At 28.7% G+C, this 18,259-nt stretch overlaps 2 protein-coding genes across 3 annotated transcripts; both read right to left on the bottom strand.

Moving 5' to 3' along the window:
• Positions 1 to 338: 338 nt before the first annotated feature.
• LOC108324792 (transcription factor bHLH84) lies at positions 339 to 2,587 on the bottom strand. 2 transcript variants are annotated; one of them, XM_052875155.1, is made up of 6 exons: positions 2,449 to 2,587; positions 1,469 to 2,105; positions 1,080 to 1,334; positions 897 to 962; positions 742 to 807; positions 339 to 622 (listed from the first exon to the last, which is right to left on the bottom strand). In XM_052875155.1, the coding sequence occupies exons 2-6, from the start codon at positions 2,039 to 2,041 to the stop codon at positions 524 to 526; spliced, it is 1,059 nt and encodes a 352-aa protein (XP_052731115.1). In that variant the 5' UTR covers positions 2,042 to 2,105; positions 2,449 to 2,587; the 3' UTR covers positions 339 to 523. The 2 variants fall into 2 exon arrangements, with proteins under 2 accessions (XP_052731115.1, XP_017413209.1); XM_017557720.2 differs by lacking the exon at positions 2,449 to 2,587 and having other exon boundaries at positions 1,469 to 2,111.
• Positions 2,588 to 5,862: 3,275 nt separating this feature from the next.
• On the bottom strand, positions 5,863 to 7,673 carry LOC108324793 (transcription factor bHLH84). Its single transcript, XM_017557721.2, has 5 exons — positions 7,018 to 7,673; positions 6,656 to 6,895; positions 6,322 to 6,387; positions 6,176 to 6,241; positions 5,863 to 6,078 (listed from the first exon to the last, which is right to left on the bottom strand). The coding sequence occupies exons 1-5, from the start codon at positions 7,588 to 7,590 to the stop codon at positions 5,980 to 5,982; spliced, it is 1,044 nt and encodes a 347-aa protein (XP_017413210.1). The 5' UTR covers positions 7,591 to 7,673; the 3' UTR covers positions 5,863 to 5,979.
• Between the last annotated feature and the right edge of the window lie 10,586 nt (positions 7,674 to 18,259).

The following is an 18,259-nucleotide window of genomic DNA, read 5'->3' as shown; positions in this document are numbered from 1 at the left end:
TCTGAACATCTTGTCCTCATAAATCTTTAACGTTACGCATTTGAAACCAGATCAGAATTTCTTTTTGAAGAAAACTACTCTTCTTTTTTATTTCCATTAATATTCTAAAACCTTGTCTCAGATTAATCTAGTTTGACTTCAAAATAAGTAAAATCTGATAAAAATTATTTCCACAGAGGATCAAACTCAATCTCATTCAATATTGTTCAAACTCAATCTCATTCAATATTGTAAGTAGCAAGAGTCACCGTATATTAAAAAACATTATATGTAAGGTGAAACCGAACATAGTTAAAAGTTTGAGTAGTAAAGAACCAGGAAATCAACCGAAAATGATTTCTCGTGGTTAAAAAATACACAAGGTTGGCTTGATTAATCAATCTCTTGCTTCATGAATAAAAAAATCTCAAACTTCCTTATGATCAAATGGCAGTTAATACATACTTATGAACATAATAGAAACGTCACAAAAGGCAGCTACCAAATTGCTGCTGCATCACCTTTTAATTGCTATGCAAGATACTTATGGCTGTTTGGTTGGGATAATATTGAGGTCTAGTCCAATGTTCATTCCATTGTAAGCAATAGGAGCGTACATCCAAAGATCATCAGAGCTCAGAAGCTGTTAAATTCAAATCATAATGAGTCTCTATCTTATATATGATATAACAAAAATCTTTCATACTGAACTAAAATTTGGATGCAGAGTAAAGAAAGGAGAATCTCAACTAAAGTTGTTACCTTAATTTGGAGCTGTAAAAACTTCACATATTGAACGGCTTCCTCAAGCATGGTGCTGATATCCACCTGCAATTCACGAGGAACCAAAATTCAGCATCTTAAGTCAACCACTTGTTTGACTTTGGCAGTAGTTTGATATTGATTGAGAAATCTACCTTTGTTCCGTTCGGGACAAGGTTTTGTAGGATTTTCAATCTTTCATTTATTCTTTCTCTTCTTCTCTGCGTTGTGCAAAAAGGAATATTTCTTGAGATCACATCCTTTACACTTTACAGTACATTGACAACAATGAAAGATCATAGAATTGTTAGAATGGATTAATTTGATGAAATACATACCCTTGCATATACACTTTGTGGATCAGTAGCAGAACCTCTACTAGCTGTTGATTTTTTCCCCTTCAACTTAAGGGATGTAGAATCCTCCAGGCTCAGATTTGGAGATCCTCCTCCATTTAGCTCTTGAGAAGCATTGGAGTCATCATCATCTGAGCAGCAACCCTGAAGATCAGGACTTCTACCCTCTTCAGAGTTACTTATTGAATCAGATTTTGGTTTCTTCACGGATTTAGCATTTTTCTTGCTCTTTCGTACCTACCATTAAGTAAAAATCATCAAATCATGATGAGAAGAACCGCAAAAAATATCTGCTGGAAAAGGAAATGCTTACATAACTATACTATTATAGGACAAAGAAACAGCATCAGTAATAATTTGTGTTATTCTACCTGCATTGAGCCCCTAGATCTTTTTCCCGACTTCTCCAGATTGGTGGTTATATCCTCTGTTGCTGCTTCAGAAACTAGTACTTCACATTCCTGGTGATCCTGCGAGTTCTTGTCAGCAATAACCTCTGGACATAAATCTTGATCAGTGTTTTCATTCATCTGTTGGCTGTCACTCCCTTGTACATTATATGGGCTGAACTTGGCAAAACCCATGGACACGTAGCCAATGTTGGCTACTGGGTCATTCAAGCAGTGTTTATTGCCACTTGTAGCACGAAATATATTGCTACTATCAGAAGTGGAGCAACTTCCTTGTGAAAAACATAAATAATTACTATTACTATTATCAGCGGTTGTAGGAAAATATGGACTGTCATTGATGCTTGTCACGGTCAGTATTGTTGATTCATGGCCAGGCCATGTCGCAGACGGAATTCCCAAGTGGAAATTTCCACACAGATTTTCAGGGAGTGAGCAGTTGTCAAGCAACTGGCTCATGAAGTCGGCTTCCTCAGCAGTGCAAAAACCACTGAGAGAACTCCATTCTTCAGAAATTTGCTCAGTAGGATCCATTTTCTTTCTTGGGTGTGACTCTTCTTCTTCTTCTGCTTCTACTGTTATTGAAGAAGAACCCCACCTATAGAATGAGAACTGTACTCTATTTATACCCAACAAGTATAAATCATATACCACTAAGGATTGACTTCATCCATATAAAAATATCTCAATTCATAATTGGCAATAATTAGCATCTGACAAAGTCCTACACCCTTAAATCAATACGCAAAAGTTCTTGATGGGACCACTTTTAAGCTATAATTTAAGAGGTCCCTTTTCGTAAGTATCTTTTTTTCACGGAGTAATTCAAAACAGATGATTAATTTTTGTCAGAGGGATGAGACTTGCACTGATGAAAATTATTTTAACACCGTAAAAACCAATCTTTAGAACACCAAGTAAACCTGTGTTCCAGACCATACCTTCATCCACTGAACCAAAAGGCTTGGTTAGTACCAATTATTCGTTTTTCATTAGAATATGAATATATCATTGTTCAGGAAGCCCTGTACAAAATTGGTAGACCTGAAAATTCCTTCCACGGATGAGAGAGAAGCAGAATATAAAAGTATTTGTGAGTGAGAATGAGGAGATTTGGAGAGTTGTACAAAGAGAATTACACCTGTTAATAGTGAGACCGACGTGGGGTTGGCCCAGAATATGATATTATATAAATTATGTGTTAGACAAAATACAAAATGACGTATGCAAGAAGGACGGCGAGAGATCGTGGTGGTAAGTCTTCCATTCTGAAAACTGTTTTCAGAACTAGACAGCATTATCTGCTAACTGTGTTTTTGTCCCCTCTAGAGCTGTTAAAAACCTACCACATTCTCTTCATTGTTCAACTCAGTTTTCAGTTCTAGATTTTGCAAACATTCGTGGATCGATATAATGCGAGATTCTTGTGCCCAGTTCAGCATTTTATCGTAATGCTGAGTTGGGAAATCTGGGCTATAATCCAGATATGAAACAATGGCACAATTAACGATTTGTATAATAATATCACTTCTGGCTTCAGGGCAGTGTTCAACATTCTCTGTCGTATTTTATGTTTATATTTATGTTTAAGATGTTGGAATATATGGACAACAATATATTCCTCGACATATGGATGATTAACAAGATTTGCTGTATTTTATTTATCCTTTGTGAGTTCGTGAGTGCCCGTTTGGTTAGATCAGAGATTGGAACACTGCCTTAAGATTCTTCTTCCTCTTACACTTCAATTTAAGATTGTTACACATAAGATCTCTCATGCTACAAAGCCTTAGCCAAGACATTAATTACAGTGTTATTATTATCTTAATTATTTTAACTAAAAATTGGCCTACACTTTGTGGTTCATAAAAAAGTTGCATGACATGTACTAAAAGTGCCGCAATAAATATTAAATTTAAATGTTTTAAAATAGTTGGTCAATTTATGGCTAACAAATATATACTTGTTAAAATTACATTATTTTATACTTCTTTCAAATTGATAAATATATAAATGTTTGTTTTTAACCCCAAGAATAAATTTATCACGATTATGAGTTTGTGATTCACCATGTTGTTAGTACTCAGAAGCATATCTTCTTGGATGTGGGAAGATGATATGCCCTTAGATTTTAAAAATTTTGTATATGCATAATGAGAATTCATGAGAGTTAAATTAGAAAGATTTTAATTTTTTTTATAAAAAATGTAATTTAATGTCAATAAATAGTAAAATATCACATTCAATATCATAAAATACGGATATATATTTTTTATTTGTTTGTTGATTTATTTACCTTTTTCATTGACACAAAATAAAAGTATTTTACTTTTGTTATTTCAGATATTTTTACGTTTGAGGGAGAAGTAAATTTAACTTTTTTTTTCTTCTTTCAAAATATAAGAGAACTAAGGGAAAGTTCTGTATTAAAAGAATAAAAATCAAAGAAAACTCACCAATAATGAAGTTCGTGCTCCTCATATGAGGTTGTTCACACTGTTGTGAAGAAGCAAGTGATGAAAGTAACGTCAAGATTACATATAAAGGGTTTTGCATCTAACCATCGCTTCAAGTATGATATCTACATAGTCAGATGTTAATTGCTAGACATAATAATCATATTTTTGTGTTAGTGTTCATCTTTCACTCTTTAACATGTTTTTTATTTTTTTTTAAAAAAAAGAAAGATAAATACAAGCTCATTATTTATGTTCTAATTTCTTAATTGCTTTGTTTCATTTTGAAGAGAAAAAAAAAGATAATAATCTATTGTCCCACTTGGTACTAAATTATTAGTTTTGTATTTTTTAGTATTTTAAAAGTGATAAAAAAAATTATCTATGTAAATGAAAATAACACAAATTTAATTTTTTTCATATTATAAGAAACATGATATTAATGATGTAATTATTTATTTTTGTTTTATTAGTAACAGTAATTAAATATATAAATTTTAGTAATAATTATTTATTTTTTGATTTACCAAATTGTTAGTAAAAATTTTGAGTGTATTATTTTAATTATTTCAATATTATTAATTAAGATCCACTTTTAGTACTTGATGTGAATCATGACCCTAAACAAGGAGACATAAAATCGGAGTTGAATCTTGTTGGAGCTGTAAGTATTCTCAATCTTCGAGGTGACAACATACTAAAAAATGGGAATATTATAATACATGAAAAATATGTATTAAACGGTATCATAAAATAATTTAGAATACTTTAAATTTATTTCTTATGATTTGTTTCAGCATTTCCTTATATTCCATGATTTATTTTGTCTTATTTTCTTATTTAATTATAATTATGATTTAGTATTCAAAATTTCTCTCTTTTGTTGTACAGATAACACATCATATCATATTAAGTTACTATCAACTTTAGATTCAATGTATATTCTCTCCTCAATACGAATCTTTAGTAGAACTTGTTAACATGTTTGCATATAAGGTGCTCTGAAAGACCTTCGACAGTTCATCATTCCTATATATAGTTATTTAATTTAAATACATTGTCTTCCTAATTTATTTAATTTGATTATATTTTTAGCCGTTATATATATATATATATATATATATATATATATATTATTTTCAGCTCCATAGTTTATAGGAACAAAAAAATATATTTAAATTTAATTATTCTTGCTAAAGAATAATCCGTTATATTAAAAATGTAGTTACAATCCAATAATTGAATACGTAGCACGGGTTTAGAATCAGAACCGACGTGTATTTATTCAATAATAAATTAATTCTTTTGGAAAAAGCATTATATAATTATAAATATGAACATCATATTCCGTACGCAAATAAAATAAATAAGCAAGTACCACCCCCTTATTAATATCAAATAAAATAAATAAGCAAGTTTAGCAGATCCAAATAAAGAATGAATGACAAAATGTTGTTGATTTAAGTGAAAGCAATTTGAACTTAAGAAAAGTCTTTCCTTAATTCTTTTGAGTTGAAAAGATACTTTTTTATTGTTACCGATTTGAAGTACTATATATTTTGTTCATAATAAGGTGTAGCATATTCTTAACTATATTTTTTTTTTCTGTTGATAATATTATAATTCGAGATTTTACTAAAAGATCTATTAAAGATAGTTACATGTTTTTTTTATTAAAATTAATTATTGATAAGGTAACTTTAAAAACAGAGTTTTTTTTAGTTTAACTATAGCACGGGATCCAAGTTTTTACTCAGCGAACTTAAATCAGTAATATGTAAAAACATTGATTTGCATGAAACATTAGAAAGTTAAAGAGAAATTGGTACTTTGTATCAGCAAAGTTAACACATTGGTGTCTGGTTTCTTGAAAGGACTTGTTTGATTAATGAATGCTGTCCATAGTTTGCAGGATTGAGTGGCATTACAGAAATGAATAGACTAAAACATCATACAGAGACAATCTAAGTTAATGAAATGTTGTAACCTCTTTAATTGCTATACTATCACATTAATTCATCTTCCTTTGGTTGGAGAAATACTGAGGTCAAGTCCAATGTTTATACCATTGTAAGCAATTGGGGCATACATCCACATATCGTCAGAGCTCAGAAGCTGTTTCACCCAAATCAAAATGAATTAATAATCACAATCTTAATGTAAAATGAAGATCTTTGAAAAAATGTAATGAGAAGGTTTTCCTAATCGTTACCTTGATTTGGAGCTGTAAAAACTTAACGTATTGCACTGCTTCATCAAGCATGGTGCTGATATCCACCTACAGTTTAGGAAGACAGAACATGAGAATTTGAACACTGACCAATTGTGGGCAACAGTTCAATGAACAGAGAGAATTACCTTAGTTCCGTTGGGGACAAGATTTTGCAGTATTCTCAGCCTTTCATTTATTCTTTCTCTTCTCTTCTGCACAACCCAGTACGAAATTTCCTTTTAGGCTTAATAAAATATGTTTATTTAATTAAGAACAAAAACCATATTTTTTGTTGAGATTTTTAAATCGTAATTTCATCACAGTCTCTGATATCAGAATGAATGCGACTGATGTAGCGATAATTACAGTCCTTATGCAGTTGTATAAATTCTAAAAATCTTGTTATTATTAGCACAGTGATCATACATTTGCAATTGTCATTGTGATTTCATTGAAATGTGCTTCTAATGGGTGACTTACTCTTGCATAGAGGCTCTGTGGATCAGTAGCAGGACCCTTAGTTGCTCTTGATTTTCTAAGCAAACTGGGAGGTGCAGGATCTTTCAATGCTCCTCCATTTGGCTTCAGAGAAGCATTAGAGTCACCCTGTGAAAAACAGCCAAGCCCTTCGAGGTTCAAGCTTCTGTCATCTTCATTCTTGTTCATTGAAGCAGATTTTGAATTTTTCTTCAACTTGGTATTCCTCAATGTTTTTGAGACCTACAGATAATACAATAATGATCAGAGTCCAACATAACTCAATATTCTGAAGGGAAAAAAGGAGTAGAAATATGGCACTAGGTAACAGAACTTTAGCTCGGTATTAATTATTCTATCTCTACCTCTTTTGAGTTCCTAAGCCTTTTTGTTAGATTCTCCAGGTTTTCACTTCTGTCCTCGTGTGCATATTCAGAAACCATCATCTCATACTCCCTCTTAGCCTGCAAATTGTTGTCAGCAAGAGCTACTGGGTCTAGACTTGACTCTTCATCAGTGTTTTCATTTATTGAGTTATCATAACAGTGAAAACTATGGGGACTGAATTGAGCATCTCCCAGGAAAAAGGCCATGGACACAGAATCAAAGTTTGTTGCTGGATCACAGTAGTAGGGTCCACTACTTGTAGTGGAAAATACACTATTACCACTGTCAATGCTGGAGCTACTCCCTTGTGAGAAACATAAATTAATGTCTGTAACATTTGGAAGGAAGTATGAGTTGCTATTAGTGGCTTTCATGGTCACTGTTGTGGATTCATGGGCCGGCCAAAAGCCAAAAGTGGTATTTCCGTAGTGCTTTTCTGTGACAGAACAGTAAGTACCACCAAACAACTGAGCCATAAAGTCAGCTTCTTCAGTTGTGTGCAATCCACAAAGAGAACCCCATTCTTCGGAAATCTGTTGAGAAGATTCCATTCTACTTCTGGTTTAAAATCTATGAGAAGGAAGGGTTCTCTTGTTTTAGTGTGACAGTATGCAAAAACTGAAGAAACTGGGTTTTGTTTCAGTATTCAAGGGATGTGAAAAGTGAGAAGACAGTACTAGTACATTTATACCTAACAACCTCAGGTAATGCCAAAATGGGATTGGTTCCATCTATCGAAAAAGATCCCAAATCCATTGGAAATAATTAAGCGCTGACAAAGTACTAATTAATACCCTGAAATTATTTCCACTAGTTCTTGACGAGACCATATACACATTAAAAGATTCGGCTAATGGTATTGATTTTTATTAAAATAATAACCCTCGAATGAGCTTATAACTTCCCTCTCAGGTGAAATGCAATGATCAAAGTGTTGCTGAATGAGACTAGTGTGGGAGTTGATTCGTTAGAAACAAAAAAAAGAATGAAAAATGTGATTGCTGGCCCAGAATATGATATTAATTTAACAAGAACTATTTGTGTTGGACAGAAAGAACGAAAATGACATTGATATGGGGAAATTGAAGTGGTGTCTCATGTCTGTCCAACATTCTAAATTCCTAATTTAATTTTGATTCGGACTGTGTTGTTTGATGTCTACCAACTGGATTCATGTACCCTCCCGAGCACTCCAAAACTCATTCAGTTCCCTCAACTCATGTTTTTTCTTTTCTTAATACTTTTGAATCTATATTTAACTACCATGTTGTGTTGCAGTCGTTTCTATTGCTCTCTCGCAAATCATTAACATGATTGATATATAATTCGTCAACATCTATACCAGGAGATGCCAGTCTCCTAAATTAATATCAACATCTCCCTCAAGTGAATGTATCTTAGTAGCTTAAGAAATTACTCGAGTTCTTTTACTCTATGTATAGGAAGTTTATCAATTTTCATAGTATTTACTTTGATAATATCTAATGCTGTTAAAAGGGTTTTTAACCTGCGAGCGAGCCAATCCGATTCACCACAAGTTGGGTTGAGTTTGAAAAAAATATAATTTTTTATATGGATTAGTTTTCAATCCGACTCATCTGGATTGAATCTGTGGTGAGCAGGCTCATCAACCCACCTAATATAATTTAATTATTTATTACTTTATATTATTAGTTAGCATTTTTTTATTATATTGTAGATGGGGATAAAAAAAAGATGTTTTAAAAGAGAAAAATATTATAGATTTTTCTATTCAAGACTCTAATCAAGAAATATAAAAATGATCAATATTAAAAACTTATTTGTTTGTCTTTCGGGCTTGTTCTTTGGACTTTAACATCATTTTAGAGTGAAATTTATTTAGATTTGAATTAAAAAAATTAAAATTTTTTATTTTAAAAAAACTCATAATTAAGTGAGTCAACCCGTTTAACCCACCAACCCGTGGTGGGTCTGGTCGAGTTCGAATTTTTTTAGCTCGCTAATAAATGAACTGAGTTGGGTTGGCTCACTAAGGCCTTGTTCACTTGAATGAATTTGGGGGAGAGTGGTTGAGGGGATTTGAGAGGATTTGAAAGTAATTTTTTTTGTTGTTTATTTGAGTGGATTTGGAGGTAAGTGAGAGTGAATTTGGAACTAAAGTTTGTAAGTAAAGTTTGTGAGAATTAGTGTAGGATTTGATTGACGTGACAGATTAAAAAAATTTACCTTCAAATTCTCTCAGATCCCCTCAATCACTCTCTCCCAAATTCATTCAAGTCAACAAAGCCTAAGTGACCAACTCGTGGTAGGTCAGGCCGGGTCGAATCGGATTACTCGTTTTGACAATACCACTGAATATGATTTTTAATCTTAATATTGTAAAAAATATCAACTAAATTCTATCACTAAATGTTAGACCAATTAGTAAATATAAATAGTAAAAATATATAATTTCATATATTTTTTTGCACAAAAACATATTTAGCTAATTATTTTTAAATATTTCACGACAAATAAAATAAATAATGTAGTATTAAAGCAAATATTTTTTACAAATAAATAATTTTGTATTATTGAAAACAGAAAATGAAATTTTTTGTTAATGTGAATAAAATTTTAAATATATATTGATGGATTTTTGAAAGTAATAAATAATAATGAGACTTGAATTAGTATGTTTTGAATCATTATAAATTTTTTACTCAAATAATATTAATGTCATGTTTCTTTTTCATTATCTAACTTTTATTTACTCGAATAACATACTTTTATTGTGTTAAATCAGAATTCGGTTTATGACTAATCAAATTTTGAATATGTTTTTGCATTAACATGCTTTTTTGAATTAGAACACTAAAGACATGTTTAGGATTTATTTTTTGAAAATCGAATTTTGAACTAGCATAATGAAAATGTGCAATTTGAGTAAATAAAAACCAGTGTTCTGTTTTGGAAAAAAAGAAATGTAATGGTGTGTTATTCGTGTAAAAGAAATTATCATCTTTATACATTGTTCAACTTTTTTTTATTTTTATTGATATAAATTCACACTTGAATTTTTATTTTATATATATATATATATATATATATATATATATATATATATATATATATATATATATATATATTCAATGATTATTTAGTATAAACACCTCTTATTTTATTTTGATGAAATAATTTCGTAAAAGAACCAAATAGTTATAAATCAGTGAAAATAACTAGTCACACCACTCTTAAACTCAAAATGCATTATTTATGTAAATAATAATAAATAAAAAAAGCGAATATGTGATAGAATGGACCTACAGATACAGATGTAAGAAAACAGGTTAGTTATTTAGCGTGGCAGATTAAGAAAACCGTTGAATAGCTATTGAAGAAAAGTAGTTATCTGCGTTTATAAAATGAAACTACCACAAAACATGTTTTTCATAGTTGTTTTCAAAACTGTACTAACTGTTTCTTATTATTACTATAAAAAATAATGTGGACCAGAATACCTACATTTCTACATCTGTTTTAAAAATTAAGACACAGTGTAATCATATTGTGCTTATTCCTCAACATTATATCCAACCATTTTATTGATCTTTAAAAAATTAACGAATTGATGCTGGTCTTATCTTAGGTTAATCAAAAATATATATTTTTGGTAGTGTTTAATGAAATGTAGTGTGAAAGTTTATTGAAATATAGTGCTTACATGATTAACCAATCTATGTAAAATTTGAGGTTACATGAATAATGCGCTTATATTTTAAGAGGCCAAAGAAAAAAAAAATACGTGGAAAAGAAGAAGAAATTATTAGTGTTTGAAATGAATTGAAAAGTAGTTGTGTCACTATCAAACCAATCACCGAAGGTCACGCCAGTTTGGACGGTAGATTTTACGCGTAGGTATCTTCTTCCTTCATGCACACCACACGAGCAACTGTCACACGCTTCATAATTAATAATTACACTATCATAAATTATTCAATCAATTTTGCAATCATTTTTTAAGTTTGTAAAAGTACTTTATAAATTTCTCATACTTCATTTCAACATTTTTGTTATAAAAATATTATATTAATATAATGTATTTAAAACCGTCATTCAATGAATAAAATCAAAACTTAACCCAAATTTATAAATTTCTCATACTTCATTTCGACATTTTTATTATTAAAAAATAATCATAACAGTGTAATGTATTTTTGTATTTTTGTGTTACCCATTCAATTAATAAAGTCAAAACTAAACTCAAATTACCTTCTAAGGACCGGATGCAATGGCATTGGAACTTTCTCGAGAGGTAGCAAAAGTTTATACATGAAAAAAGGTCTAATTTTAATTATTTAACTGTAAATAATTATTAATCGGGTACCTTAAACACTGCCTTAAATTGAGCATTGCAAATAAAAATGCATTCAGTCTTGTCTCAAGAAATTCAAAGTAAATTTAGGTGTACAGTGGGGTTGAACAGAGTAAAAGAATAATATTAAATAAATAAAGTTGATAAAATAAAGAATAATAAATTAAGATAGTAAATTAAAATTTTGTGGATATTTTATTTAACACAAATAATGTTTTAATTTTTATAGATTTACAGATATATTTAAAATTTTATTTTTGATATTTTATTTAACACAAATAATATATATAAACAATAATCTTATTTGTTGCAATTCAAACAAGTTTTATAGTTGAAAAATTAATATATAATTATTTTTTCAATATATTTGTAGAGCAAGTAGTAATAACGGGATATCCAAAGCCTATATATAGATGAATGCAACCAAAGAATCTAATTAAAAAAGTGGATGATAAAACAGTTTTGAATGATAGCGTTATACATATAAATAAAGTTTAAGAATTAGGGTTTAATGATTCTCGCATGTATTACTATTTTTTTCTTTTAGTTTAATGATTCCAACTCGTAATTTACATTATATATATATATATATATATATATATATATATATATATATATATATATATATATATATATATATATATATATATATAACATTAAAGGTAGTGTAGACTAAACTTGCTTAATTTAAAAAAAAAAACTTAAGGACTAAATATATAATTAAAACTTTACAAAAAAATTACAGATTTGTAAAACTATGAATCAATCTAAAAGCTATTTGATAACACATTATCCGTTAAAAAAACCTGATTTATTTTTTTAATCTTGAATTTTCATTTCGTTAAAAGAGTTTTTCTCTTTGTCTTGTAACAAAGACACTTTACCTTTATTTCATTAAATTCTCCATCAATTTGTATGTGGAGAGGAACATATTATTCTTTGTAGTTGATCGTTGAAAAATCAACTATAATCCTTTTCTGTCAAACCAAAAACCAATCATAATAAGAATGGGTGTATATATATATATATATATATATATAATTCACAATGTGTCATGAATTACAAACTCAAGAAAAAAAAAGAGCATAAAAGACATTCTTTCAACCGGATATTTTTTTCATAACTAACTTACATTAACTAAATGTTTCAGTAAATATGGTTTAATTAACTTACATTAACTAAATGTTTTAGTAAATATGGTTGGTATAACTTTTTGTAAGGGTTAATCGTCCAAGAGTTATTTTTCCAAGCTGCTCTTCATCAATATCGGTGTCAAATATTTTTCAATGTTAAAGTTAGTTTGATTCAATTGTCAAAATAATAAATGGATAGTTGATGTCTATCTTATTACCTTACAGTGGATTATTATTTATTATTGCTAGTCTAATTACCGCTATAGACTCCAAAATTTAAGAGTTGTAATTAGAATGATTTTCTACTTTGAACTTTTTCATATTGGTCATTCGGTTTTTTGTAAAAACATTATGTTGTTCGTTCTTTTATTATAGTAAAATACAATATGGCTTACCGTTAAGTTGATCGCGCAAACAACTCTTTGACTATATGAGACATATATAGTACATTTTCTATTTTTTTTATAACTTTTATTGCTAGAAAATATCAAAAAGTATGATATTTTTTTTAAATTTTAATGAAATATTTATAAGATTTTTATGTAAAGGCAGTTGAAAGTTTCACGTGAACTAGAAATAAAATCAATTTATAATATATAAGTGGATGTAAGACTTTATCTTATAAACCAATTTTGTAGGATTGAGTTAGATTTAAAATCTATTTCTTAGATATAAATCCAATTTATAATATATAAATGGGTGTAAATCTCACCTTATAAGTTAAATATTTTTTTCACGACTACAACAATCCACAACATTATTTATCAATGAAAAATGAAAAAAATGAAATGAAACCTAAAGCATTATAAATGTCTTAAGTGTATGGTTCAAGGCTTTCTAAGGAAAATTACAAGTATTCCTTTATTTGAATGCTGTGTTTCTTAAAATAATTATTGGCTCGGTTTGTACAACCTTTAAACCTCTTTGGCTGTCAAAATATAAGAAACACGTTATAAATAAGTTCTCAGAGTTGATACATTATAACTGAAGATATGCTTGTTGATCTGACCATTACATAACACCCTCTAAGATATAATTTTAAGAACATGTGCGAAACTCCATTGTCAAAGCTAGGATCAAATAAACGAATTTAATTTCAGAAGTCAAAGCAAATATTCAATGTATTACTTAAAATTCAGATGGCTTTAAAAATTCCGAACAAATATGATGCTTAGTTTGCATTTTAGAAGTCAAACTCATTCCAATACTAAATTGTATATTAAGGCTGAACTTCTTCCTTTCTCACCTAATGTTCATTATTCGTCCATTTATCTAGAGTTAACTGGTTGACAAACCAAAAGTCAACTTAAAAAAAAAACGAAAGAGGCCTATTACATGAAGCCACAGAAGTCAACCATCATTCTTAGATCAAAATTAATATAATGTTTGCCTTCATTGACTTGCATGCATGCTCTTCTCCTTTGAGAGTTTCTTATCAACCCAACAAACACATCCTACCAAAACAAGTGTTTGTTCATTCATGCTGCATTTACATGGGTTTGCACTTGTAGTAACAATTTTGTAACATCATTAGCAAAAACAAATGACAGAAGATCGAAAATGTCTCTCACAAAATTAATATGTATTCATATATTTAGTCACTGATTGATGTAAAAAGCCAGAAACATTATGTTTTGCAATTTGTATGGCTATATGTTTCAGGAAATTACTGACATATAAATATATCTTATTGTTATTTTTATTGCAATTTTAAATCATTATATGATTAATCAATCAATAAATATTCAGAACTTCAGTGGTTATTTCAGTCACAAAGTTCTAAACATTTATTTTTATCCAACAAGTTTCACACAGTTAATTAATTAATTTAGGGTTAAATATGTTTTTAGTCCCTAAATTATTGGTCGTTTTTTGTTTTCGTCCCTCTTTCAAAGTAAGGTACAATTTGGTCTTCATTCTTTTTGAAACGTTCGTTTTAGTCCTCGAAAACTAAACACTGTTTAAAAATTTGGTCCTCATTTAACAACAAATGAAGACTAAAACCAAAATTCCAAGGACTAAAACGAACGTTTTGAAAAGAATGAGGACCAAATTGTACTTTACTTTGAAAGAGGGACGAAAACCAGAAACGGTCAATAGTTTAGGAACTAAAAACATATTTAACCCATTAATTTAAACTAAGCATTATTATGATTTTTTACAATAATTTGTGAATACTGTTTTATGGATTCAAAAAGTGAATAAAGTAACCTTGAAGCCATTTTATATGCACATGTGATTCTGATGTCCGTACAATTGCAAAGTACATTATTATAGTTGCTTAACTTAAACAATGATAAAATAATAGTAATGGTAACAATAATCAAATGGGTGCATCCACTATATGCCACGACTTAGCAGTGGAGAGCACGTTTCCATGTTAAACATAGGTTAATTAATTATAATATGTACCATCTTATACTTTTTTTAACTTTTTTTCATTTTAATTTATTTATAAATTAATATTAATTTATAAAAAAGTTCTTTAAAATAACTTTGAATTCAAACATCTTCCCGTACATATATAACTCTTTTTTAAAACAAAACGTGTTATGTTTGGATAAAAACTAAGAATAAAAAAATCCATCGTTCTTAAATTTCAATACACAAAACAGAGAAGAAATATTTGTTTGTCTGAGAAAAAATATTTTTAAGTTTTCTAATTTGATATGTAAATATAGACCAAATTTTCGCAGGTTTTGTTTTTAGAAAATCAATACTAACAATTGTTTTAATACAAATATGCACGTTCTAATATAAATATGATAAACGACATGATAATATAAATAGATATGAGATATCCAATTATTTTTAAAAAATATATAAAAGAATTGTGTAAATATCTGTTTTATAAGTTTTAAAAAAATTGAATGGAGAATAAATATTTTATTATATAAAAAAATACAAAAGTTAAGCATAAATAAAAAAAAATTATTCTTCGATTGCTTAATCTCTCTAAAATGAAAGGTATCTTTTTTTTTTTCCAAATTTTTGAAGATATTATTATCCTTTCTTCTATTAGAGCATGGAAATTAGAAGGTGACATAGTATAAAATAATATGAATAATATGAATAATTTGAAAAATATTTGATTTTTCTTATTGTTGTTATTGCATGCCTTATCGAATTTTTGTATTTATATGTGAAATTTGGACTAAATAGGATTAATGTATACTATTGAAGATTTATACGAATATGTTTATTTGTAAATCAAACCTTCTAAGAGAAAGTTAAGACTTTCTTAATATTTCTAAGTTTCTTATTTATCCCTCAAAAGAATTAAGTTAAAAGAATAATTTAATCTTTAATTGAAAAATTAATTATAATGGTGAAAATGAAACTTTGATAAAACTGACTTTATGATAGATGATTATTACGGAATTTGTGTGGTAATGAATTATTACTTTTATTCAGAAATGATTATAATGTAAGTGATATTAGATAATACGTGTGAATATTTTATGGTACTGAGTTTATATAAGAGGAAACATATTTTAGGACATGAATAACTCTTTAACTTGTGAATGAATTGTTGTGGCATAAATATGAAAATGATTTGGAAAAGAAACTTAACTGAGGAGACACAAATAGTAATGACATCTAAGCCCAACTATATAAGGGATTGACACAACTCTCTATCCAAAACCTTAAGAAAATGGGTTAATAGATCTTTCACCTTTATATAATGTTCTACTTTCTCATTTCTATCCAATGTGAGACTTGGATTTACTTTAATTCCCAACAAAATTTGTAGGATGAATATATTCAATTTATATATTAAGTTGAATGAGGTATTATTAATTTAAATTGAGTTGTTTAATGTTACTTTGATACTAGTTATACATTTGAAGTTGATAATTGAATATTCAATGGTTGAATTCTTTGAATATAATTAAATAAAACAAGTATATAGTTTTACATTGAAGAAGTAATTACTTTGGGTTAAAATGGAATTTAGTTTGCAAAGTTTGTTTATCTCGCTAAAGCTTAATTAGTTAAGTTATGAGTAACTCAAGTGAGATAAAAATAACATAACAATTCTATCTTTTCTTAAATTCGAATCACTCAACAACTAGTTATGGATGATAAATATATTTATTCGTTATGGATAATAATTTTATATGTTTATATATTGTTTAATTATTTAGCTTGAGATGTTAGAAATTATATATCCTCCCTAAATAACTTTGTTGAATATGACAACAAAAAGCAACTAGTATTTAAAAAATTTAAATAACAAGTAATTTTTTAAAAACAAATTTTTGAAATAACTTATTTTGTAGAACATTAATTTTAAAACAACTACTTTTCACTTGTCTTTTTATTTATTTTTAAACAAACAATTAAAAAATAAAAAGATATTGCTATAAACTATAGGATCAATTCATATTAACCACTTTTACTTCATGTTATAAACTATGGACTTACATCAAATACGAGTGGGTTGATACAAAGGTTATAATCTTAAAGTAATTTTAAAACATTTTGTGACAATCAATTATTTAAATTTGATAAGTCTATTAGATTATTTGACGGAATTCAACTGATTAAATTTTTATTTTAATCATTTATAAGATGAGTAGCAAGTTGATTTTCCTATATATTCTCGAATTAACAACTTATAATATATATATTAATGAAGGGATAGTTGATAAAAACAAACAGTAGTTGTTAGAAATAGGTAACTGAATGCCAACTGTTTAATTATATGAATGAGGCAACAAATAAATAAAACGAGAAAACCCTTTTCCTTTAATTAAAGTCGTGCCTGCCGGTTTCTAAACAGTGTTTTTTGGTGCATGCTTCATAAACTATTTTTGCAATATATCTTATAATATATACACACTCCAATCATCAACCATAAGGGCGAATACACATTATTTTTTAGTCTAAAATGCAGACGCATGCATTGCCAGAAACAGAATCTCATTTTTTTATGCCCTTCACACTTTATAAAAAAAAAGTATTGCTTGTTAAGTTTTATTAAGTAAAAAATTAACAGCTAAGCAACCTTTACAATATTCATTTTTTCAGAAAATATTAATTATTAAAAGTGATAGCCACCTATTCAGGATGAAGATATTTTGAACTTCAATTTATTGTTTACTGATTTAGATTGATATACCAAAATGTAAATCAAACCAATCAAATTGTTTTAGATCTTTTCTTAAACTAATCAAATCTAATAATGATAGTTTTATGTATTAAAATGAATTTGAATAATGTATTTTTTATTATAAATTATTTCGTATATATATATATATATATATATATATATATATAATTGTATATATTTATATACTTGTAAGGTGAGGTTTGCACCTCATTTATATATTATAATTTGGTCTTATCTCTAGTCGATGTGAGACTTCCAACACACCCCCTTCACGCCGAGGTATAGACATCTCGTGCGTGATAGTAGAAATTGGGTGGTCCGATAGCGGCCCGATTGCGGGTGGAAGAGAAGAATAGAATGTCCACTTAGAACTCGCTAGGATAGGCTCTGACATGGCTCTGATACCATATTAGAAAGTGAGTTTATGCCTAACTCATCCCCACAAAACCGGCTTGTAGGGTGAGGTTTGCACCTCATTTATATATTATAATTTGGCCTTAGGATAAGGCCAAATTATAATATATAAATGAGGTGCAAACCTCACCCTACAAGCCGGTTTTGTGGGGATGAGTTAGGCATAAACTCACTTTCTAATATACGGTATGTATGGTATGGTTAACGAGTTGATTGGACAG

Source organism: Vigna angularis, chromosome 3, assembly GCF_016808095.1.
Source record: "Vigna angularis cultivar LongXiaoDou No.4 chromosome 3, ASM1680809v1, whole genome shotgun sequence".
Classification (NCBI taxonomy): domain Eukaryota; kingdom Viridiplantae; phylum Streptophyta; class Magnoliopsida; order Fabales; family Fabaceae; genus Vigna; species Vigna angularis.
This window is presented reverse-complemented; position numbering and strand designations above follow the sequence as displayed.

Coding starts and splice junctions, on each gene's coding strand:
- LOC108324792 (XM_052875155.1), bottom strand. CDS start 2,041: ATGGATCCTACTGAGCAAATTTCTGAAGAATGGAGTTCTCTCAGTGGT. Junction 963..1,079: donor CACAAAGTGTATATGCAAGG/GTATGTATTTCA, acceptor TGCACAACGCAG/AGAAGAAGAGAAAGAATAAA. Junction 623..741: donor TTTTACAGCTCCAAATTAAG/GTAACAACTTTA, acceptor TGAATTTAACAG/CTTCTGAGCTCTGATGATCT.
- LOC108324793 (XM_017557721.2), bottom strand. CDS start 7,590: ATGGAATCTTCTCAACAGATTTCCGAAGAATGGGGTTCTCTTTGTGGA. Junction 6,242..6,321: donor TTGTCCCCAACGGAACTAAG/GTAATTCTCTCT, acceptor CCTAAACTGTAG/GTGGATATCAGCACCATGCT. Junction 6,079..6,175: donor TTTTACAGCTCCAAATCAAG/GTAACGATTAGG, acceptor TGGGTGAAACAG/CTTCTGAGCTCTGACGATAT.